General features: G+C 43.6%; 1 protein-coding gene across 2 annotated transcripts in view; it reads left to right on the top strand.

Annotated features, from left to right (window-relative positions):
• Window positions 1-4,050, top strand: part of HORMAD2 (HORMA domain containing 2) — a 73,923-nt gene extending 69,873 nt beyond the window's left edge. The window contains exon 11 of one of the 2 annotated variants that reach the window (XM_029231051.1): window positions 3,822-4,050. In XM_029231051.1, coding sequence (XP_029086884.1) covers window positions 3,822-3,926 — 105 coding nt within the window. In that variant the 3' untranslated portion in view covers window positions 3,927-4,050. The remainder of the gene's footprint in view (window positions 1-3,821) is intronic. The other variant, XM_029231060.1, reaches the window with a different exon arrangement.
• Window positions 4,051-25,551: the final 21,501 nt, after the last annotated feature.

Below are 25,551 nucleotides of genomic sequence, written 5' to 3'. Positions count from 1 at the left end.
GTTTTTCTTTCTCAAGATTGCTTTGGCTATTCGGGGTCTTTTGTGTTTCCATACAAATTGTGAAATTTTTTTGTTCTAGTTCTGTGAAAAATGCCAGTGGTAGTTTGATAGGGATTACATTGAATCTGTAGATTGCTTTGGGTAGTATAGTCATTTTCACAATGTTGATTCTTCCAATCCAAGAACATGGTATATCTCTCCATCTGTTTGTATCATCTTTAATTTCTTTCATCAGTGTCTTATAGTTTTCTGCATACAGGTCTTTTGTCTCCTTAGGTAGGTTTATTCCTAGGTATTTTATTCTTTTTGTTGCAATGGTAAATGGGAGTGTTTCCTTAATTTCTCTTTCAGATTTTTCATCATTAACGTATAGAAATGCAAGAGATTTCTGTGCATTCATTTTGTATCCTGCTACTTTACCAAATTCATTGATTAGCTCTAGTAGTTTTCTGGTAGCATCTTTAGGATTCTCTATGTATAGTATCATGTCATCTGCAAACAGTGACAGTTTTACTTCTTCTTTTCCGATTTGGATTCCTTTTATTTCTTCTTCTTCTCTGATTGCTGTGGCTAAAACTTCCAAAACTATGTTGAATAATTGTGGTAAGAGTGGACAACCTTATCTTGTTCCCGATCTTAGAGGAAATGGCTTCAGTTTTTCACCATTGAGAATGATGTTGGCTGTGGGTTTGTCATATATGCCCTTTATTATGTTGAGGTAAGTTCCCTCTACGCCTACTTTCTGGAGGGTTTTTATCATAAATGGGTGTTGAATTTTGTCAACAGCTTTTTCTGCATCTATTGGGATGATGATATGGTTTTTCTCCTTCAATTTGTTAATATGGTGTATCACATTGATTGATTTGCGTATATTGAAGAATCCTTGCATTCCTGGGATAAATCCCACTTGATCATGGTGTATGATCCTTTTAATGTGCTGTTGGATTCTGTTTGCTAGTGTTTTGTTGAGGATTTTTGCATCTATGTTCATCAGTGACATTGGCCTGTAGTTTTCTTCCTTTGTGACATCTTTGTCTGGTTTTCGTATCAGGGTGATGGTGGCCTCACAGAATGAGTTTGGGAGTGTTCCTCCCTCTGCTATATTTTGGAAGAGTTTAAGAAGGATAGGTGTTAACTCTTCTCTAAATGTGTGACAGAATTCGCCTGTGAAGCCATCTAGTCCTGGGCTTTTGTTTGTTGGAAGATTTTTAATCACAGTCTCAATTTCAGTGCTTGTGATTGGTCTGTTTATATTTTCTGTTTCTTCCTGGTTCAGTCTTAGAAGGTTGTGCTTTTCTAAGAATTTGTCCATTTCTTACAGGTTGTCCATTTTATTGGCATATAGTTGCTTGTAGTAATCTCTCATGATCCTTTGTATTTCTGCAGTTTTACCTTGCTCCTTCATCTGCTGTGTGTTTCTCTGTCTTCTCATTTTGCTTAACTTACTGTGTTTGGGGTCTCCTTTTCACAGGCTACAGGTTTGTAGTTCCTGTTGTTTTTGGTGTCTGCCCCCAGTGGCTAAGGTTGGTTCAGTGGGTTGTGTAGGCTTCCTGGTGAAGGGGACTAGTGCCTGTGTTCTGGTGGATGAGGCTGGATCTTGTCTTTCTGGTGGGCAGTACTGCGTCCGGTGGTGTGTTTTGGGGTGTCTGTGACCTTATTATGATTTTAGGCAGCCTCTCTGCTAATGGGTGGGGTTGTGTTCCTGTCTTGCTAGTTGTTTGGCATAGGGTGTCCAGCCCTGTAGCTTGCTGGTTGTTGAGTGGAGCTGGGTCTTAACATTGAGATGGAGATCTCTGGGAGAGCTTTCGCTGTTTGATATTACATGGAGCTGGAAGGTCTCTGGTGGACCAATGTCCTGAACTCGGCTCTCCCACCTCAGAGGCACAGGCCTGACACCCAGCCAGAGTACCAAGACCCTGTCAGCCACATGGCCAGGTACGTGGAGAGTTTCTTGCCTTTTGGGAAGTCTGAGGTCTTCTGCCAGCGTTCAGTAGGTGTTCTGTAGGAGTTGTTCCTCATGTAGATGTATTTCTGATGTATTTGTGGGGAGGAAGGTGATCTCCACATCTTACTCCTCTGCCATCTTGAAGGTCTCCCTCAACTCCCAGGTTTTTAACTTGGACATCTCCAGGGGAATGCTTGCCTGGGTGGCTTTGGCATCAAAGGTGCAAACTCAGCCAGTTAGAACACACCTGGAAAATGTTTCTCAAAAACATGTTGCTTTCTATGGATAAATTTGTTGGTTTATATAGTTCAGAATATGGACTATTGATCTATGTTAGGAAGTATCCCCTGACTGATCACGCACTTGCTTTCGAACCCACTAGTTTTCTATAAACCAGTGAGACTTCCCAGACCTCACTGGTTGCCCTGAGACTGTATACATTATTAAAGATGTTCTGATGAACTCACTGTAAGAAAATTACAGCTCTGAAACTTGTAATAAAACTCTGGTTTACTTTTGAGCAAAGAAGAAAAAGAGAAAAACACTATTAAACCATCAGACCAACTTGTACACCCATCTTGTTTTCTTCCCAGTGTATCCAGACTTGATAGAAGTGAGGATAATTTCATTTGAATAGAAAGCATGCCCAAGCAACATTTTTTAAAAAGCTGACTTTTACCAAGTACTTTTTCTTACAGCTACACTGTAAAAAATTCATCTCCTAGATGCAGAAGTTGGTTTTTGTGCTTTGGGTTTTTATGTTGCTATTTCCTTTCCTTTAGAGCAGACCATTTCAAACTTTGCATATCTAAGCAAACCAGTTACTTGAAAAGCAGCTCTACTTATATTCTCAGAGTTTTACTGCTCTATATAGTCAATGTCTTGGTTTAAGCCAAAGGGAATTTGTGGTTTCTGAGATCAGAAATTCAACTACTTTCTAAAACGAAAAGTTAGTGATTAAATTAGCCATTTGTAGACCCAATCTTTGGTTCTAAATGGTACTTAAATGCTTTAATGACATTTCCACTATTTTGTAGTAAAAACATGTCAATAATAATAACCTGTATCTATAACAAAATAAAAAAAGAATAATGTTGGAACCTCTACTAGATATTCTAAGTCTTGCTTAAAAACATATATCTTATTCCATTTTCCTCCAAAGAAAGAACAGAGAACATGGAAAAACCTTTCCTCCCATCTAGTGGCTGGAAAATATAAAAATGCCCTCCATGTGTTTCTTGGAATTCCAGGCATTAGGAATTATCTGACATCTGGTTGTTCACTCAGTTAAGCAAATATAAATTCTAAAATCTTTACCAAAGCTGAGCCCAATGGAGAAATATATGTCTATGATGATTCACTAATCAACTTGTCTTAAATCAATAACATATAAGTCTCATCAAGCAGAAAGAAGGGCCATGGTGCTTCCTAATTCATTAATCTGAACCTACGATTAAAATAATAATAATAATAATAAGGCTGTATGTTTCTGCTAACTGAAAACGGACTTCAATTCTATTTGCCTCTAAACCAGCCAGTGCCCTAGATCTCTCCTGACCCTTAATTGCCCCTTGTTGGCCCCACACCTTGACAACTCTTCTCTCAAGAGCTGCATGTGCTGAATTCACTAAAGAGAGCCAAGAAATTGTCCCTGAAACTGGCTGCATCCAGGGGCCTCAGCTCCTGAAACTTTGAATTCCAGACTCTGATACTGGCAGCAGGGCCTCTGTGCAGGGCTAAACCAGCCCACAGGAAAGCCGGTTTAGATTGGTTATGCAGCAAGAGGGATTAATGCTTGGTCTACCTGTCTTGTATATGCCTTGTGCAGACGTCAAAATCTCTGCTGAATTGTGCCTATCTCTGATGATTCTCACAGATTCAAAGAATGAATTTTGTGTACAGTCAGCAAAGTTCTGAGAGCTCCAGGAAGAAGAGGAAGGTCAGCCAACCAGTGAAAGTCTTCATCCCTGACAGAAAATGAAAGTTAGATGCCTTTGCTACTTTTATTCTAAAATAAGTTTATTTTGCAACAAATATGCATGAAGTGTCTTAGTAGGAAAGTAAGTTCCTATCACCAAAACCTTTTACTAAATTTGCTGCTCAACTTTTTGAGTCAGTTTACTAAGTGCTAAATTACTGGGTAGGACATGGGTTTACTTTGCCACAAGGAAACAAGGTCACCAGGGCTGCTTTGGGACAGCATTACTTCAAGGCTGAGTTAGAGATGAGACACCCTTTATATTTGTAAAAGAACCACAGCAGCTATTTTGAAAAGAAATAAGCGTTGTTCTCAAAGGAAAGAGGGTTTTCTTTGCATAATTAAACTTCCCAGGTACTTAGACTACTGTGAAACGTTTTAACTTGTTGTAACCTGTGTGCTAGAAGCCCTCTTTAGCTTTATTAAAATTCCCACAAAATTGCATAGCATACGTGTGGTGGTGCTTATCCAGGTGTGATTTTTGTGTTAACTTCAATCACGAGGTTGATCAGCTAAGTGTTAGACCAAAACGTACTCTCCCTGTAGAGTTCCTCAAAGCTGGTCCTCCACCCTGTTCTGTTGGCCAGCCCGAGACAGGACTAGGCTGCAGTGCAGGAGCCTGGCTCCCTTCTGAAGGCCGATGTTAAATGCTTCCCCCAAAACTTCAGTTTATCAGTCTGTAACCTGCAGATGATGCTACCAGTCCTCTCCTTATTCTGGAAGAATTCTGATAGACTTAATGATTAGTACCAGATGAATAATAAACGATGAAGTATTATTTTTATTATTTATATAACATGAAATTTAATAATTTTGTTTAAATGGATAGGACCAATAAGTTAAATGTTATAAGTGTGTGTGCTTTCTGGTTAAATAAAGCCAAAATACGAGGTATTTTTTGGCTCATCTTTTTTTTCTTCATTCAGATCAGTGTAGAAAGGACATCAGTACCTGGAGTGCTTGTTAAAATACAGATTACTAGGCCTGCCTCATTTCTACTAATCAAAATCTCAAGGGGTGGGCCCTATGGAAAACTCCCTGGGTTCTAATGCACACAAAAGATTGAGAACCCAGGACCCCTGATCCAGGCTAAAAGGAGAATCCCTGCTAGACATGCACTTTAGCCAGCAGAAGGCTGTGGGTTGTAACAGAGAAAAATCTGAAGGATCCTGCCTGTCCAGCACTACCTTTTGTGAGACTCTCATCCATTTCTGATTGCCCATAGGCAGCCTCCAGACTGGAATCTTGAATTGGCCTGTAGCACTGGGGCCTGCCAGAGAGGAGCATTTTCCCTTCTCCCAGCATGTTAAGTATACTCACATAAGCTCACTCTGCCACTAAAAGGAGGAGGAGGGGGAAGGTATTGGGTTTATTATATCCTTGATAGAATTGTAGCCTGAGTCACCACAATTTCTTTTAAGAGACTCATATAAAGAGATTAGCTGTCTAGTAGAAGGATTAGGTTTATTTTGTGTCTCTCCAGAGCGTAGATCCAAGACCAAATTGGTGAAAGCTATAGGAGGTCATTTGGACTCAGTATAAGGAGGAACTTTGTAACTCCACAGGTTGTCAAAAATTTGAAACAGGCTGCCTTGTGAGGCAGTGATCCTACCCGCCCCCCCAAGCGTTTGAACACAAAGGAGCTTCATATATACTCTAGGAGGCTTTGACTCTCAGAGCAAATTAGTTATGGGGAGTAATTAGTCAATCTGGATCTCAGAAAGAACCATTTTGTTTAAAAGAGGAATTTAGCTCTTAATCGATATTTATAATTTTCATAAACTTAGCCTAAGGTGGCAGGTCCTTTAAGTCTAGAATCTGAATCTGTCTAGATACTTTTTTAGTGAGTTTACCGTCTCTATTAACACCCCCCCTCCCACAATGGATGCTAATAGGTGGAATGTGTATGTCTGATGCAGTTTGTGTGAGGCAGCAGAGAGAAGTTGCTGGGCCTGTGCCTTGGGCTGGACACACAAAGGAAGAGATCTGCTATCAAGAGGATCTGAGAACCAAGAAAGCGTGAACTAGCTGATTTTACACAGCAGAGTTCATATGTGCAACCAGCTATCAAGATTGGAGGCTGTTCAGTGCTATTTACTGGATGATTTATTGGGATGGGGAAAAAAAAAAAGAACCTCTTTTCTAGTCTATTCATTTCTGTCCTTAATAATAATGGAATGAGTAAACATAAGTTCATCAAGGAGCTGGAACTTCAGGGAAAAGAAGGAAGACTTAGACCCCGAGCTGGGGAGCCTAAGCTTTGGCACACTAGCCATTTCCTCACCCTGCTGGTGCCTGGGTTATCAGTGTGCTTATAAAAATCAGCTGCAGATAGCTTGGAAACTGGGACATTGTTAAATTAACATTTTTGCAGGGGAAGTTTGGCTGTCTGGGGTTTTTCTGTCTTTACAGAAAATTGGTCTAGCTGGAAAGAGACAGATTAGGTTCATGATTGCCACTAGCCTTTGAAGCCAGGCACCAAAACCACACCTTCATTTCCCTTCTTGTAGGTCCCTATGGTATCTGGGTTCTTTCATTCTCCAGCTCACCTCTACCAGGAAGACACTGGACATGTTCATCAGTGTCAGTTACATTCACACAAGTCCAAAGTTGTGTATATGTTTTTTAAAATAACACTAACCATTAGAGCCAGTTTTCAGTGTGTCTTAAAATTGTCAATTCATGGTTTCAAACCCAACAGTACTGGATCTTGAGAGATTTCCACAGATTCTTATAGTAAAAATAATTCTCAGTCAGAATTCCTTCACCGGTCAGAAGGAAGACCCAGGTGATAAAATGAGAGTTAACACGCTGTGCTTTTAAGAGTTAAAGCAAGGTCCTCCCACGGTGAGTCTAGATTCCGAACAAGCGAAGAAATGCCTTTGTCCCAAATGTATTCTCTTTAGAAATTATTAGTTTATATATATATTTTTAAAAAGGTAATATTTTCAATGTGATTGTGTGTTTGTGTAATGAGGCCCTGGCTGAGACTTGCTATGCAGTTTGCAAGTTTCTGTAGAGGAGGAGGGCCTTAATTAATGGGCTCTTTGGTTTTGCAATGGTAAAGCCAAGATCCTATCCAGAAATGGAGAGACATGAGGTGCTAATCAGCTCACATCACTTCCCCTTGGGTGACTACATCTCTGCAAATAGGGTCTACCTTCTGGGAGTGTCGAAGTTGTTGAGACTGACTCTGGAGGTGGTGGGCTCACAGTGGGGAAGGTGGAGGGGTAAACTGATCACTGCAACCTGGCTGGAAGTTGCCATGAGATTTGCTCAGTAGGGGACCCTGGGAACAAGTCTCACTAAACAGTCTCGTCTGGTCTCAACTGTGCCATGAGGTTCAGCAGTACAAGGGTTTCCCCGTGGCAGGAGTGGTGAGACAGGCAGATTCAGAGAGCCAAAAACATCTAAGACAGACTGGTGGAGCACAGACCATTCCTTGGGGATTCAAATACTTAGGGACCTGGTATAAGAGTGGGGTTCGTTACTTGTGTACCGCAGGACTCCTGAAGGCTGGAGGAGTCTGGGGCATCTGGATTCCATCTGGATAATTACTAATCGGCTCTAGGGTAAGGAGGCAAATTTAGGTTTTCATCTTTCTGTGAGCAAGGTAGTTAAGGAAAAGGCTAGGGTGCTGGCTGCAGAACCTGGCTGCCGTTTTCTAGACAGGTTATTTCCCTGCTCTAGCCCTCGGATTACTCAATCTATAACATGTGGATAATAGCGGTACCTACCTAGTGACACAGTTGTGAGGATTAAGCCAGGCAATTCAAGCTAAGTGCCCAGCGTGCATATAGTCGGTGCTCAACAGGTGTTCATCACTTTTGCTATTTTTTAGCTCTTGGCACGTCCCCTTTCTTAGTCTCAGGAGCTCAGAGTTCCTGTGCTGCTTTTTGCCTACCCCGAGATCCTGCATGGACACCCTCTCCAAGCCTGGGCTGGCACTTGAACCATGCTCCCAACTGCTTCTGTTCTCAGCACCCTCCCCACTCCTTTCCCTCAAGACAGTTTGATGGAAGGGAAGCATCAGATGAAGCTTAATGCGCTGCCCTCCCACATGTGCACTTTAAAACAAAAGCTTGTTTATAAGAAAACTGAATCTCACATAGGGAATGAGATATGAGAAAAGATTGAATAAACAGGGAAGAAGAAAGTCTAAGGAGAACTTCATAGCTGTCTTCAAATATATGTGAGGCTGTCTGGAAATGCAGGAACCACAGATACAATCTGTGTTGTTCCAAAGACAGAACACACAGACCCAGGAGGAAGAAGTGGCAGGGAGGAAGGTTTGGGCTCAACATATTGAAGAATTTCTCCCCCATGCAAGGTGCCTGGCACACGGATTTTAATGTTTTCGTTAGCAATTAGAGCTGCCCATGACTGCTTCTTTTTTTTTTGAATGAGTGAATGAGTTTTATATGGAATTTTGATTTTTTTGGAAAATTTTTAAAATTCTTTTTAATCTCTATTTTTATTTATTTTTATTTATTTAGTTTTTTTAAAGAAGATGTTGGGGGTAGGAGTTTATTAATTAATTAATTAATTTTTGCTGTGTTGGGTCTTTGCTTCTGTGCGAGGGCCTTCTCCAGTTGTGGCAAGCAGGGGCCACTCCTCATCGCGGTGTGCGGGCCTCTCACTATCGCACCCTCTCTTGTTGCGGAGCACAGGCTCCAGACGTGCAGGATCAGTAGCTGTGGCTCACGGGCCTAGTTGCTCTGCGGCATGTGGGATCCTCCCAGACCAGGGCTCGAACCCATGTCCCCTGCATCAGCAGGCAGATTCTCAACCACTGTGCCACCAGGGAAGCCCTATTTTTATTTTTACAGTTTGATGATTTATCACAGAGCAAACACCTAAGTATCTACCACTCATTCAAGAAATAGATCATTGAATTCCCTGGAGGTCCAGTGGTTAGGACTTGGCGCTTTCAGCTGTGGCTCGGGTTCAATCCCTGGTCGGGGAACTAAGATCCCACAAGCGGCGCAGCGCAACCAAAAAAAAAAACGATCATTGCCAGCATTCCAGAAATTGCCTTTGTACCTCTAGCAAAGGGCTACTCCTCTCTTCCCCATAAAAGTAACCACTATTCTTTGACTTTTTTATCCGTGACTGCTTCTGACTGTAATGAGTTCCCCATCACTAGAGGTGTTCAAGCCGAGTTGTCCAGGATGTTGCTCTATGGATAAGAATTGAATCAAATGAATATTGAGGTCTCTTCTAGGTGTAAAATTCTATGACACTGTTATTAAAGGTAGAATTTCAACAGAGAGATTTTGGGAGCAAAGCAACATTTTATAAATCCTTTTCCCAAAAGGCAATAGAGTGAAGTTGTTAAAGCTGAGGGTTCTGGAGTTAGACATTGCCTGGGTTCAAACCCTGGTCATCCTACTTACTAGCTGTGTGACTCTGGGCAAGTTTTTTGCTCTCTCTGTACTTCAGTTTCCCCATCTGCAAAATGCGGTCCATAATAGTGTCTCTATCGCAGAGTTATCGTGAGAACTAAGTGAGTTAATATAGGTAAAGCACTTTGAAGAATACCTGGCACAAAGAGAGTTAATGCTCAGTACACGTTAGTTACAAGGTATTATCTGATACCCTTGCTACTCTGCAGCTTTTTATGTCTTTTCAGTATGTGGAAGGAAGTCCCTTCTACCATAATTGACCCTGACCTTGTTTTTTCCTAAATCATATGCCAGCCATGGCCACTGTAATTAACCAGTGCACTGTCTATCTCCTGTAGGCAAGCTTTAAAGCTAAACAAGCAGGCAGAGCCTGTGACGTACAGTTTATGAAGGATCCTGCTGATGAAACTCAATCACGGCCGTGGACACCTTAACCCTGACACATGCCTGGCAAGTGGTGGATGCCCAGTAAATACTTGTTGAATGAATAGATGAACTTGGCAGGGTTCTTATTTTTTCCTACATTTTATTTATTTATTTTTGATTCGGTAATTTCATTCACATGACTTAAAATTCAAAAGGAACTAAAGGCTATAGAGTGAAACACATCCCTCCCGCCCTGTCCCCAGTTTTCCTCCCCATAGGTGACTAAGGTAACCACTTTCTCATATGTCTTTCTAGAGTTATTTTAGGCATAAATAAGTAAACATACTAGCATACGCACGTTGGTTTCTTTCCCTCCTTTTTAAACAAACAGCCACATACACTGTTCCAGGTACGTTTACTGATGTGGTCACAGAAGTGGGGGTGAGCATGGGCGCACTAAGGATGAATTAGAGAAGAAAAAGCTCAGAGACAGAAAATCAACCAGGCAACTCTTGCATCAACCCAGATGTAAAGTGATCAGAGCCTGGGCTAGTATATTAAAGGGGGTAATCAGGGAAAGAATTGTTTGAGTGGGTTTTTTTTTAAGTTTTACACCAGGGTAACTGCCACCACAATCAAGATATAGAGCGTTTCTGTCACCCCCAGAAGTTCCTTCATGTTCCTTTGTAGCTGTGCCCCTCCCTGGGCCCACATACCCACTCCTCTGCTTTGTCAGAGTTTTTCAGCTTCTGTGTTTCAGGCCTACGTGGTGTGGTGGGAGCTCCACTCGGCAGAGATAATCATAGTATTAGTCAACTGCAGTGGCACTTCCTCTGGGCTGGGCATTCTACTAAGCACCCACTCGTGCTCATCCATTTAATCCCTTCCACACCAAAGGAGGCAGGTCCTGCTGTTATCTCGATTTCTGATGAGCCATCTAAGATACAGAGAAGTGAAATCACTTGCCCAAGGTCACACAGCTAGTAGAGCCAGAATTTTGAACCCAAAGCAATGTGAAACTAATCAAGAAAATACTCAAACTCCAACAGAAAGACTTCATTACTATTTAACCAGAGCAAGGGAGGGGGGTAAGAATCCTTCGCAGGTTAATATAGAATGGATTTGTCCAGCAGTCTTCAAGTGTGCTTTAAATGGCTAGTAGCCTTTCTTCATGGGCATTAGTCAGTCAGCAGGCAGAGTTTCATTCCCTGGCCTTCGATGTGCACACCCGCCACACCGCTTCCTCTTAAGAAATTACAACATTCAGAACTATCTCTTTATGGTAAAGAACTGGTGTGGTCAGGGTATTACTGAGAAGACAACTATCTCTGCCTATCTATGGGTCCAAGAATATGCATGTCATTCTGAAACCACAAGGAACGTGGTTAAGTCCCCTGGTCACATCTCTCAACAAAGATTTATCTGTTTCGCTGTTGCCTCCAAAGAGCTTTCCTCCTGGACTAAGATGTTAATTCATGGTGATGTCTACTAATGGGCCTTCCCTAAAGAGGAGCCTATTAAAGGAATTAATTACATTGAAGGTTCAGAAAACTTCCCAGCATAATGAAATGGCTCCCCAGCTGTAATAGCCTGAGAAAGAAATCACCGATCTAAATCCTGAGACAAGTTCCTATAAAGTGAGAGGCAAGTTTGCTCAGGTAACTACAGACCCTAGGAGAAACAAGATAGTGAAAATGTTAACAATGAAACCAATTTTCACTCACTGATGGGGTTTTATTAAATATAGATCATATTTTTCCAAAAATTTCAAGTTCTTTATTACCGCCTCTTTTATAAGACCTATGTTTGCCACTTATTAATACTACCAATTAACATTAAAATGCAATTTTAATGTTTTTTTTAATAAGAAAATAGTTCTCTCCAGTCAACATAGTATAAAAGATAATGGAGTTAGGATGGATTATGTGGCACTCAAATTCAAGAGAAGGTGGTAGAATTATCCTTTCTGGAAGTCTAGATTGGTTTCAATGCAGTGTTGCCTAAAGCCCGGGGAGTAGATTAGATGACTTTCTGGTCTCTTATTCCTCTGTATGGCCTGCTTGTACACTGTCCAAATCTCCAGAAATGACAATAGCAGAAGAAAAAAATAATGGCAGAAGATTAACTGTAGTGCTAGGGATTGTGCTAGTTACTGATAAACCACCAATTTGTTGGTTTCCAGGTAGACTGAGGAGGGTAGCGTAATGTGGAAAACTGGCTAGCAATTTGGCAGAATCTGGGTTTTAATCTTAATCTTGGTTCTCCCTTTATTTCTGGACAAGTCATTTATCTCCTCTCTTCTTCTGTTTCATTAGCTGCAAAATGCAGATGGTGACCCACCTAGGGTTTTTAACAGCCAGGAGGTAGATGCAAGGGGTGGTGACAGCCCACGCTAAATCTGGCCTTGTGCCTGGAATCCCTCTGCCTGGGCTCTGGGGTAGTTTGGAGGAGGAAAGGAGAGCTCCCTTGGGGGCCCAGCCCATTCACCACTGGTTCTAGAGAAGGCCTGATCCCCAGGAGCCAGGGGAGACCATACCAGTCCTCTGGCCCCTCCTCCAGATATTAAGGTTACTGTTGAGCAAAAGTGAGACTTATCTGAACCTAGTCTACCGTCAACTATAACATGGGCTTCACTTGGAATGAACTCAGCCTTAAGGTTGGGGCCCAGGGGAAAGGTTTTTTAAAATTATTATTATTAACGAAACTCATTTACAATTACGGTATACATAGAACAGTCATTTACATGCTATAAACTCTTTAGGAGATTATGGTGGTGATACACTATGTAAACTAACTTTGAAAAGTTACAGAGGTTGCAAGATGATTAAACACCTTTCACTCTCCTGCTATTGTTTGGATTTTAAGTGTTTCTTAGAATGGGCAAGTGACATAAAATCTAACCTACTTCTAGCTAAAAGTCTAACAGTTCTGATGGAAACTGTTAAACCAATTCTGCAACCAAAAGACAAACGGCTTAAAACTGCCAGGTATCAGTATTATTGTATTATTCCCTTTAACAAAAACTTATAACTGAAATTTATAGGTAAGAATTTACAGTAAGCAGCAGGTACTTGGAAACTTGTCAGTTAAGGTTTCCCATTAGAGAACTTCTGCTGTAAGCTTTTTAAGCCTCTAAAGTCAGAAGAAAGAAAAAAGAACTTTCACAATTAGTTTCTAAGGAAATTATATAAAAGTCATAATAACTAAGAGAAAAGTTTTAGACTGTCATTTCCAACAGGACATGACCTCCTAAAGAAAAACACATTTTTTTTTTTGGAGAAGGCTGTATATAAATAACAATCAAAATCTATATTCTTGATATATTTCTAAAGAAAATAGTTAACTAAATCTCTTTAAAGTGATTTTATTTCCTGCTGCTCCCCCAACCTCCTCAAAATTGAGAATACAACAAATATTTGCATAGGTTTATTATTCACATTTAATCATGAATAATTCACTTTGTACAGACAGCTGGGTAAACAAGAGATTTGGAGTTTCCTTTTTCTAGAATATTTTTCCCTTGGCTGAAAGGAAACAGCATCAGTGTGGTTTTATATGGTTTTCAGTGCCATCCTGTCCTCCCTCCCTCGAGCAGGAGGCATCCCCTCTTTTATGCTTTTTTTTTTTCCATTTCTTTCTTTCTGTCAGTTATTGGGCTACACCTCACAAACACATTTTTTTTTTTAATTATGGAATGAAAAATGAGCTCCACCACTCAGTACTTTGGTCTGCAAGACAATATCAAGTATATGTTCATGGACCTGCTTTTGTGTAGATACTCTCACAGTGTTGGGAAAAGATCCTTCTGAGCTCATCCTGCCTCATCATTAGATCCTTCACCTTCTATCACTCATTAACAATTTCACAATTATTTGACTATCTACCACAAAGCCGGCTCTCATTTCCCTCTTCTCCTCCCGGGCCTACGTGAGGAAGTGAAGCACGCATCACTGCACACAGGTTTATCCAGGGCATTTCAACCTGGGCAAGGGGGTATAATTTACCAAAGGTCAAGGATCCTTCCAGTTCTGTGAACGTCACCAACCAAACTGTGATAGTATAACTTGTGGTTTAGAAGAGAATTAGGCTTGCTGTATGTAATTCAGCTATGACCAAATTGGGGGTGGGGGGTGGAGGGAGGTCACAGTATACCCTTGAGAAATCCCTGCTCTTTGTCATGACCTGGCAAATTAAGAATTTTAGCCACCCAACAAATGCCATGCGTCCACCCTAACTGCATTAGTTGAGCACAAAACATGGGCATAGGGATGTATGTATCCTCTCTTCAGCAACACGTATCATAAAATATGAATGCCATAGAAGTATGGCCAAGAGCATTCCAGAGAAAATTAACCACGATTTGAGTTAATTAAAAATTATTGTTTTCTTCATTTAACAAAAGCGCTTACCATGTGCTAGACATTTTCTAAGCACTTTACACACATAAACTCTTTAATTCTTATAACAACCCTATGAAATAGGTACAATCCTTATCCCCATTTTACAGATCAGGAAAATGAAGCACAGAGAAATCAATCAAGTCATTTGCTTAATGTCACCACAGGAAGTGGTAGGGCCAGGACTCGAACCAGGCAGCCTAGCTCCAAAGTCTGTGCTTTCAATAACCATGCTGTACAATGAGTATAAATACCTGCTTATGGCAAAAAGTTTAGAAAAATAAGAAAAACATAAAGAAGAAAAAAAATTACCCATAGTCCCACCACCCATTTTTGTGTATTTTCTTTGTGTATGTGTATTTGTGTGTGTGTACAAAAGCATTTAATTTAGTGGAATTTCTCATCTACCCCCCTCTCTCTTTCAATTAGCTATACCTTACGAACATTCTCCCATAGAAAGATATCACTTTGATTGCACAAACAATTGTCTTAGTGTACTTTGTAAATAGCAGCCCAGCCAAGTTTGGAAGCACTTATTTATGATTGGTGGGGTAGAGTAGGGGGCTGCTGATTTAGTAGAGGCCTTATTTCCCTAAACTCAAAGAGCTTCCCTGAAAATGGGCTTAGAATGGTTTCTTTTAAGTGACCTGAAAAAATGTGTTGTGTCTAGAAACATAGTGTGACTTTTCCCTTCAAAGCATTTCATGTTATGTCCACTTCATATTGTTCAGTTTCCTTAGGGGCGGGGCAGGGGGAGTGAGTCTGGGTGCAAAGAAAAATGTAGGCTAGTCAACAGGAAACCTGAAGTCCCTGAAACAGCACAGTGGCCACTAATCACACCCTGGCAGGGCTGCTTTCTCTTTGACAGGTGTTGCAAAAATAATAATAAATGTTCGAAAGAACCATTTACCTGGTAAACAAAACTGTTATTAAAAACTGGTGTTATACGCCAAGACACTGAAGAACAGTCTCTGAAGCCAAGACAGTAGTGGTCATTGCTATGACTGGTGACAGCTTTGGGCCAAGTCACATGCCATCCCGTCAGCAGCAGGGAGGTAAACAGCACAGCTATGTGCCTGCCGACCTAACCTCAAAACCTCTCAGGAGCACAAGGAAATTGGCTTGAAAAGACTGTTTCTCTTTTTTTTCCTCCTTGTTAATTGAATTTCTAGCACTAATTAAAGCAGCAGAAACAGAAAACCATATACAAAAGGGGAAGTCAAAGAATGACCCCCGTTTCTGAAAAAAACCAGTCATCTAGTCATTAGAAACACAGTTGCATCAATTCTCACTCTTTCCTTGAGCTGTTTTACCCATTTGCAGGTGAGGCAGTGGAGAGCAGGGCCGAGGGCCAAGCTTTTCAGAGGGCCCTCTCTGGGAATTACTTTCATATGCACATAAATTTCCACAATAAGTACCTTCTGGAGTTCGCATACAACGAAGTTACTCTTCCAAGCTTCCTGCCCACTGTTCTAACTTGAGTTGTGCTACCAGAAAATCAGGTGAGTATCTCAACTGCTAAGTCAAACTTGGCTTTTTCTGGAAACTGGAACTCACTAACTTGAGCCCCTAAATCCACCCCCCACCCCGCCCCGTCTTCCCTTTAAATTACCTCTTACCCATAGTCACTGGTCCTAGGTCCCCTTGGAGCTGTTGAGGCAGGAGCTGTCTGAAATTTAAGATTCAATACCAGGCAGCCAGATGGATCAAAAGAAATTTTTCTTTGACCCTAAAACTAAGGTCAAATCTGTTTTTCTTTCCGTTGCAAGTGTTTTGAAAACTTCTTTCTGTCTGAGTCTTCTAATCCCGGGGGAATGACAAGGCATTGGGACTAAACTAATCAGCTCTTCTAACCAACAACCTACTAGGGATGGAGGGTCACCACTTCTCCCAGATCCCATAGAGCCTCCTTCAAGGGAGGGGTTGATCTGGGGAGAAGTGAGTGGTGAGGGCCAGACTAACAGCCTGTCTCTGGAGAGGACCTGAGCAGACAATAATCACAACGCAGGACAACACAGAACGCACCTTTACGTAGGATTTACAGAGTGCCTCTAACGTATATCATTTCTTTGAAGTTTCATATCTGTCTCGTGAGGTGGGTAACGACCACTACCCACAGCCCGGAGAGGTTGTGTCGGCTGCCCGGATCACAACATTCACGTAGAACCTGGGTCTGAGGGTTGCAAGGCGTGCATGGTGGCCTTGCTCTCCCCCACCCTCCGTCTCCTTGGTCCACACCTTGTTCAGCTCAATATAGGGCCTACACTGCAGTCAAAGGCTGTCTTTCTCTAAGGCACACTGATCAGTTAAATGACTCTGTTAAACGGTGAACGTCTGGTCTTGGTGACCCTCTACCCCATCCTGAAGGCTTCTCTCCTATGACCTCGGCCACCTCCCATTCTCCCAGGACTCCCTGAGGCAATACCACAGCACGCCTGCCTGCCTGCGTAACCACTTGGGCCTTGAACCTAGACCTTTTCTCCCACAATTAAACCCACTTACTCTGCATCTCATCTCTCCAAGCCCTACCAGGGGGGCAATTTGTGCTAAGAGACTACACGCTGGCAATGATATAACATTCTAACACCCCAAACCGCCCGGGGACCACTTGCTGGCTGTGTGTTTGGGCAAGTAACTCAGCACCCACCCAGGAATGTCACCTGTAAAATGCACATAACAGTTGTTTACAAGTGAGGATCAAGTGAGCTCATTCAGAATGTCATGTAATCAACTGAATTCCTTCTCTTCCCCTCAACCCTTCTTTCTCTCCTAAAGCAAATCTCAGGGCACTGTCCTCTCTCACCCAGTTTACAGTAGCAGCCCTTTGACCAGTCTCTCTGCCTCCAGACCTGACCCCACCACACACCCTCCACCCTGGCTAAAAGAATCCTTCCCGAGAATGAGTATGAACAGAGTTTTGTTTGTTTGCGGTACGCGGGCCTCTCACTGTTGTGGCCTCTCCCGTTGCAGAGCACAGGTTCCGGACGCGCAGGCTCAGTGGCCATGGCTCACAGGCCCAGCCGCTCCGCAGCACGTGGGATCCTCCCAGACCGGGGCACGAACCCGTGTCCCCTGCATCGGCAGGCGGATTCTCAACCACTGCGCCACCAGGGAAGCCCAGTATGAACAGATTTATCCTACCTAAAACCTCCAGTGGCTCCACAGGGCCTCAGAGTCAAGTCCAGACTCCTCAGCGCAGCCCATGTGCCCTGCGTGCTCAGCCTTTGCCCCCCTCACCAGCATCCCGGTGCTCAGTGCCCGGCGGGCATGTGCCATGCTCTCCTCTTCCTCCAGGGCGGTGAGCAGGCTGTTTGCCTACAACCCTCTCTCCCAGTGGCCTTTCTCATTTCTATTCATTCTTTAGTTTAAGCATCATTTCCTCTAGGAAATCTTCCTGAGTTGGGTCAGATGCCTTCCCCTGTGGCCCTGTCCTCTCCTTCTTCTCATCCTGGCACCTAGAACACACTGTAACTGCCTGGCCGCCCACCCCTTGCTTGCTCCTAACTCTCTGCGGCTGGGCAAGCAAGAGAGGGGTGAATATTCACCCTGGCACCTTTCCTGAAATACATAAGGCAGTCAATTATTTTAAGTATGTTACTCTTACTTGAAAATACTTGCATTTCAAAATGCCCACCCTTTTCTTTGCATCTCAAAATCCACTCAGCCTTCAATGCCTTATCCCAAATAAAAGAGTAACTTTGGAATATTAAGTCTAGCCAGTGAATATAGTATTTTTTAATCTAAATGAAAAAGGGGGGGCTTATATGATAATACTATTACAAGATAAATTAGTGTTAATACTTCTATGGCGGGGCTTCCCTGGTGGCGCAGTGGTTAAGAATCCGCCTGTCAATGCAGGGGACACGGGTTCAAGCCCTGGTCTGGGAAGATCCCACATGCCATGGAGCAACTAAGTCCGTGCACCACAACTACAGAGCCTGCAATCTAGAGCCTGTGAGCCACAACTACTGAGCCCACGAGCCTAGAGCCCGTGCTCTGCAACAAGAGAAGCCACCGCAATGAGAAGCCCGCACACCGCAACGAAGAGTAGCCCCTGCTCGCTCTGCAACTAGAGAAAGCCCGCGCATAGCAATGAAGAGTAGCCCCCGCTCACCGCAACTTGAGAAAGCCCGCACACAGCAACGAAGACCCAATGCAGCCAAAAAAGTAATTATAATAATCCTTCTATGGCATATTCATACAAATATCTCAATCTATTCTTATAATACTCCTATGGATTGGACTCATATTTTACAGGATATGTTAGTTATGACTCCACAATTGCAAGTGGCAAAACCCATCCTGAGTTAGTTTAAGCAAAAAAAAAAAAAAAAAAAAAATTGGAGAGTTTGCTATACCCATGCAGGGGTGGAACCCAAGGCTTATAGTCAGAGGTTGCAAAGGGATTAGACTTAGAAACTGCAAAACCTTTAGAAACCCAAGGTTACTGGGGTCTTGTTTCTGCTTCTTTCTACACGTACAACCCATTCTTCTCTCTCTTCATAATGGCTCTTTCTGATACCCAGTCCATTGGCCAAAGATGGCTGCCCATGGTCCAAGGTCAACAGTCACAGGCCCAGCTACATAGGGAGGCTGAGAGGCTGCCCCTTGAATCCAGGCACTGGTCCTCCCGGGAGAGGGTCTGATGGCCCAGCTGAGTCGGGGAGGGGGAGTGTGGACCACAACGACTGGGAGGGGTGGGAATCACACCACACAGAGGCCCATTCTCCCGACCCTGTGGCAGTGAGGAGAGGGGCTAGGAGGGGAGGAAAATGCCCACAGAAAGGGGTCCCCTACGAAGAGGTTAAGGGACTTGTCTGAGAGCAAATGAGGCCCAGACGGAGCCAAGATGAGAGAACAGGTGTCAGACACTGGCTTTGCCTAAAGGTCTACAATCATGTTTTAAAATCAAGAATCAGAAATATTGAGACTAGGCAGAATTATGACATACGGACCAAGATATGCATTCTACAGTGCACGTGTGACACTAAATATACGTACTAAACACCCATTTACAGAAATGGCCTGTCAGCAGCATGGCAGGAGGGACATTCAAAGCTCTATGGAAACCTTTTGCCAGAGCTTAAAATTAAATTAAAACAACCTTATGTTAAATCCCAAACAAGAGGCTTCCCTGGTGGCACAGTGGTTAAGAATCCTCCTGCCAATGCAAGGGACACGGGTTCTAACCCTGGTCCGGGAAGATCCCACATGCCGCAGAGCAACTAAGCCCATGCACCACAACTGCTGAGCCTGCGCTCTAGAGCCCAGGAGCCACAACTACTGAGTCCATGTACCACAACTACTAAAGCCCGTGCACCTAGAGCCCGTGCTCCACAACAAGAGAAGCCACCGCAATGAGAAGCCCGCGCACTGCAACAAATAGTCCCGGCTCACCGCAACTAGAGAAAGCCCACACGCAGCAACGAAGACCCAACACAGCCAAAAATAAATAATAAAATAAATTAATTTAAAAAAAAAACCCAAAGAGAATTCAAAACCAATTATAAAACAATCATGTTTAAAACTCAACAGTAGTTTCAAAAACACATTTAGTTAATTCATTTAACTTCAGTAGAAGTGGTTTTTAAATATTGATCCTATTGGTTTTAAATTTGCTTTTAAGAATTCTGTAGACACTTAGAAGCAAAAGAGATTAAGCAAGTAGAGGTGGGAACCTGCCCTGAATTTCCTCTTAGCTGTGCGCCCTGCACCCATCCACCTGGGAGTCTCCACTGTCCCTCTATGAAACCCTGGCTTTCTTCTGAGCAAGGGTGCCGCCTTGTTTGAAAAATCTGTGGTCTAGCCCAGATGGACGAATGAGGCCTAGAGCAGTGGTTGTCAAACTTGAATATAGAAAAACACCTGGGGAGCTTTTCAGAAATACAGATTCTCAGACTCCACTCCCAGAGACCAGATCCAAGGAGTCTGCAATCCTCCCGGGGAGCCCAGCCAGTTCTGACTGGGGGGCTGCTCCAACCCACTTCAGCAGGAGCCATCATTCCTAGGCCACTAGCTGCTGAGCCAGAACTGAGACCCAGGTTTCCTGATGTCCAGTTCAATGCTTTTCCCACCATACTCCACCGACTCTCCAACTCTTCAATTGTCAAAATACAAACTTCACTATTTTAAAAAAGACCAGAATCAGACAACAATGAATGGATAAACAAAATGTGGTATACACATACAATGGAATATTATTCAGCCTTAAAAAGGAAGGAAATTTTGACACACACTACAACAGGGATGAACCTTGAGGACACTATGCTAAGTGAACTAAGCCAGTCAGAAAAGGACATTTACTGTATGATTCCACTTATATGAGGTACTTAGAGCAGTCAAAATCACAGAGTCAGAAAGTAAATGGTAATTTTCAGGGGCTTTGGGAGAGAGGAATGGGAGTCATAGTTCTTTTGTTTTTTTGGGGTTTTTTTTTGTTTTTTTGCTGTACGCGGGCCTCTCGCTGTTGTGGCCTCTCCCGTTGCGGAGCACAGGCTCCGGACGCGCAGGCTCAGCGGCCACGGCTCACGGGCCCAGCCGCTCCGCGGCATGTGGGATCTTCCTGGACCGGGGCACGAACCCGTGTCCCCTGAATCAGCAGGCGGACTCTCAACCACTGCGCCACCAGGGAAGCCCGGGAGTCATAGTTTAATGGGTACAGTTTTAGCTGGAGAAGATGAAAAAGTTCTGGAGATGGATGCTGATGACGGTCGCACAACAATTGTGAATGTGCTTACTGCCACAGAACTGTACACTTAAAAAGGGTCAAGAGAGTAAAATTTTGTTATGTATTTTACCACAATTAAAAAAAAAGGAATCAAAATTTTCTCTGTCCTCCAGCAGATTTCACTTACCATTTTGTGGATGGGAAGACACATGTACAAATCAGCTGGCTTCTGGATGGGGGCTCTGGACGTTAAGGTCAACCAACTGCTTTAATCGTGTGCCTTCAGCCACCCCCAGAATGGTCCTCTCTCACAGTCACTCCCAAGGTGCTGCCTTTTGATGTTGCTGTGAAGTTCTGCGTCAGCACCTGCTCATGCCTCAGCCTAACTAACACCTGCTGAGGGAGTGACAGAGGCCCTCGGGTCATGGAGGCTCGCCCCAGAGGAAACGAGGGAGGGAAAAGTGGACGCTGGAAAGTAACTCTGGAAACGGTGACAGCGGTCCTGAGCACACATGAAGTGAAGGCCAGGGAAAGCATTAAGATGGGAAACTCTGTGGTCTTTTGCAAGAACCTCTGTAGCATCGCAGCTTCCTAGGAATATGGAGGAAGGTCGTGAAGCACGGGGTAGAGATCACTGGAAAATAGGCTCCCTGCCGCCTGGGCAGACTTTCGGACCTTCCTCTCGTGATGCTCAGCCTAACCTTGCGCAAAACCCTCTCCCAACAAGGTGTGCAGATTGAGTTGACCACTGAAAGCCTGCATCCACTTATGCCCAGAGACTAGCGCTTCACTGGAACTTCAGCCTAAGCTGAACAACCAATTGCTGAGAAGTTATAGGAAAGGGCAAAGCTGAAAATCCATGAGTCGTACGTAAGTCCTTGGCGACAGCTGGGAACCCAAATTCCATTCTTAGTGGAGAAAAGGGGCCTGAATTGCCTTGAGCAAGAAGGGAGAGCAAGGAAGGAGGGGAAAAAGAAACAGGGGAGAGGTCAGGACTGACACTGGGGTGAGTTTTCTCTCCCTGCCCTGAGTTCACATGGTGGTCGTAAGTTCACGGTGTCAGGCAATTTCCCAAACATTTGGGGAAGTTACTCATGAAGAAGAAGCCACGTCCAGACAGCTCATTGGGAAATGTGGACAGTCAGTGCCTGGGTGGTTCTCACACTAATCTGAGATTTATTAAGTCTTGGAAAGCAAGCAGCAGAGAGAGTTTTTACAATGAGAGTCATCGGCAGGCATTTCGATAGAGAAGAAAGTTTCTCTTTGGTCTGAAGGAAGTGGCAGGCCCCCGGGGGACTAGGAAGGCGGGAGCGGGAGCTCCTTTTGTGAGTGGAGTGGCAGAATCATTCCCTTCTGAGTACCCTCCCTTGCAGGGTACAAGATTTTCAATTGCAGTTGGGAGGAATTGGACTCAATGATCTAAAAGAGCTAACTTTCCCCCCCAAATATTGTGTGATGTGGCATCAGCACCTCAGCCAGATTCTGATGCTGCTCGGGGGGAAGTTAAACAGGTGGATTTCACTTTATAACACTGACTTTTTCTTCCAAAGTTATACGGAAATTAAGTTGTTTTAAATCTACAAAGGTAGGGCTTCCCTGGTGGCACAGTGGTTAAGAATCTGCCTGCCAATGCTGGGGACGTGGGTTCAAGCCCTGGTCCGGGAAGATCCCACATGCCGTGGAGCAGCTAAGCCCATGCGCCACAACTACTGAGCCTGTGCTCTAGGGCCCGCAAGCCACAACTACTGAGCCCACGTGCCACAACTACTGAAGCCCGCTCATCTAGAGCCTGTGCTCCGCAACAAGAGAAGCCACCACAATGAGAAGCCTGTGCACTTCAAGAAGAGTAGCCCCCCGCTCACCGCAACTAGAGAAAAGCCCGTGCGCACCAACGAAGACCCAGCAGAGCCAAAAATTAATTAATTTTAATTAATTAATTAATTTTTAAAAATAAAAAAAATAAATCTACAAAGGTAGTGAAAGAAACCCTACTGGAAATCTTTCATAAATCTAAATATGTTTCTGAAAGGTGATTAAACACTTCTGAAATATTTTGCACGTTGCTCTGAATTTTGATTCGTCTCCTTTGCCGCTGCAACGTTCAGGATGTTGTAAATGTTGTAGTTTGATCATCTGTCACTACCTATCTTGATTTCCCAGAATGTTACATCAACCAGATTGGTGTCCCTTAGTCAATGATCCAGTAAGTCTATAGCTTCCTTGGGACTTTACAGTATATCAACACTTTACCAAATTTTTCTTTTACCAAAAAAAAAACCAACCTAAAAAAAAAATTTCCAAACACACTGGAAGACCAGCCGGCCCTAGATCACAGCTCAGGCTGAAGTTCCAATAATGGGCTAGTCTCTGAGCATAAGTGGATGCTGGTTTCAGTGGTCAACTCAATCCACACACCTCATTGGGAGAGGGTTTGGTACAAGGCCAGGCTGAGCATCATGAGAGGAAGGTCTGAAAGTCTGCCCAGGTGGCAGCAGCAAGACCTGAGGAGGGATGTGGTTAACGAATTCCACAAGGACCCATAGCATAGAGAGGCCTAGAATGTGGAGGGACAGCGCCATGGAGGGGGGCCCCCTTCCAGCTAGCTCTTGAGGGGAAGTAGAGGTCTGGATACTCAGAGTCAGGCAGGAAAAACCTTTCCTACAGAGGTATGAGGATAGAGGTACACTTGGGGACAGAAAATGGACTGATGTGGCAGGGTTTCTGGAAAGGTTAGATCCTGGAAACGTTTCAGAAGAAATTAAGAATTAAAGGTTTGTAAACACTTATGAGAGAACAGTAATTGTTAGGAATCACTAAGCATGGATTCACTAAGAACTAGTCATTTCCTGTTTCTTATAAGATTACTAGACTGGTAAACTAGAGGGTGTTGTCAAAGGGATCCTTGCCATTGGCTGGAAGTTTCTATGGTCCTGTGCAGGAAAGGAACAGAAGGCCCTGAGTTCTAATGTGTATCTCATTTCAGCAGGCACCTGACATAGTTGGGCTCAATGAGATGCTAGTCAAGAGCATGGTTTGTATGAGAAAACATTCATTCCCAAAGGCAGCTGGTGATGGATTGATGGTAGGACGGAGGACAGACTCTGGTACTGACAGGGGCTCCATGTTTGGCCCTTTTTTCCATCTCCATCAATGTTTGCCAACAGCATAAGGAAACACACAGGCTGCATCTATCAGAATTTCAGATAATGTAATACCGGAAGGGGAAAATAAATGTATTCGTTGATATATTAGAAAAAGGTCTTTGGGGACTAGAATGATGTCAAAAACAAGCAGCAGAAATACAATAGATATTAAGGGTAAAATGCTGCCTCCATCGTCAAAAAATCAACTTCTTAAGAAGCAGATGGAGAAATATGTCTCAGCAACAGTTGATGCAAGAAGAGACACAGGGCTTTTGGTTCACCGCTAGTGACCTAACAGTGCAACGCACTTGGAAGAAAAGACTGTATTTAAGAAGCATCTAGTCTCTATGTATTCTCTGATTCAACAAATCCTTATTTAGCCCCCCAATATGTGTCACTACTGTGATGGGCAGTGAACACAGGAGGACAAGACAGGTGGAGTCCCTGCCCTCATGCAGGCTGTAGTTTACTAGGGGAAAGAAGTAAACACCAAAAAAAAAAAAAAAATCGCTGAAACTTGTGACAGGGGCCCAGCAGCACATAAATGAAGGTCAGAAAGAATGTGGTGAGGGATGTGCTTACTTTTCCTGGGTGGTCAGGGCAGGCCTCTCTGGGGAAGTAGCATTGAAGCCAAGGCCATATGAAGGGGAAGAGGAGACAGGGAGATGGAACATTCCAGGCAGGACAGGGAGTGCACTGGCCCTGACCACAGAAGGAGCTTGGTGTGTTCCCAGAATTGAAAGACCAGTAAGCCTTGTCTATATTCATGGCCACCAAGATCCATTCTCGCTTTCCTCCGTGGTGATGCATGCTGACACGCTGTATCATGTTTCCCAGCCTCCTTCGCAGTTGAGTATGGCCACGGGGCCGAGTTCTCACCAGTGAGATGCTAACAAGTGGTCTGTGTCGGGAGCTGGGCCCTTAAGAGGTGGACACACCCCCTCCTCACTCTCTGTTCTTTCTTCCTCCTGGTTGCATCTGGGACTTGGTAGCCACCCAGCTTGGACCAGAACACCCCATGGAATAGTGGAGCCCCAGCTCAAGGGGCCTGGGTCCCTGAATGACTGCAGAGAGCAGGGCCACTTGCTAACCTGCATCAATCACCTCAGGCAGGTACTTGAGAGAGAAAAAACATTCTATATTCTTTAAGCCACTGAACTACTGTTGTATCTCTCACCTAACCTGACTATTACAGAAACAAAGGAGATACTAGCTCCACCAACCAGATCGCATTTAGAATACTGTGTTTCCTTCAAAGGGTCACTTTTTTTTTTTTTTTTAAGAGACACTGACCATTTGAAGCATGCCCAGGGGAAGGTAAGGACAACGACATTTAGGAATCCAAAAACCAAGTCAATGAAAATCTGTTAAGGACACCACAGTTGTTAAGTCTGGAAAAGAGATTTCTCAGGGGTGGCATGACAGCTGTCTTCAAACATTGAGAAAGAGGAATGAAGCTGAATTGGAGTAGCTCCTATAGGAGCAATGGGTGGTTGGGATTTACCACGAGGCAAATTCTGATTCAACATAGGGGAGAAGTTTCTAATGATTAGAAATGATTTGAAAAAGGCCAGATTGTTTTCAGGATCAGAGGCTTCTCCCCGCCACTGTGTCCAAGCAGAGACTGGCTGCCCACTTGTGAGGAGACAT

This window comes from Monodon monoceros, unplaced genomic scaffold (genome assembly GCF_005190385.1).
Source record: "Monodon monoceros isolate NGI ecotype Baffin Bay Population unplaced genomic scaffold, NGI_Narwhal_1 Super_Scaffold_1, whole genome shotgun sequence".
NCBI lineage: Eukaryota > Metazoa > Chordata > Mammalia > Artiodactyla > Monodontidae > Monodon > Monodon monoceros.
This window is presented reverse-complemented; position numbering and strand designations above follow the sequence as displayed.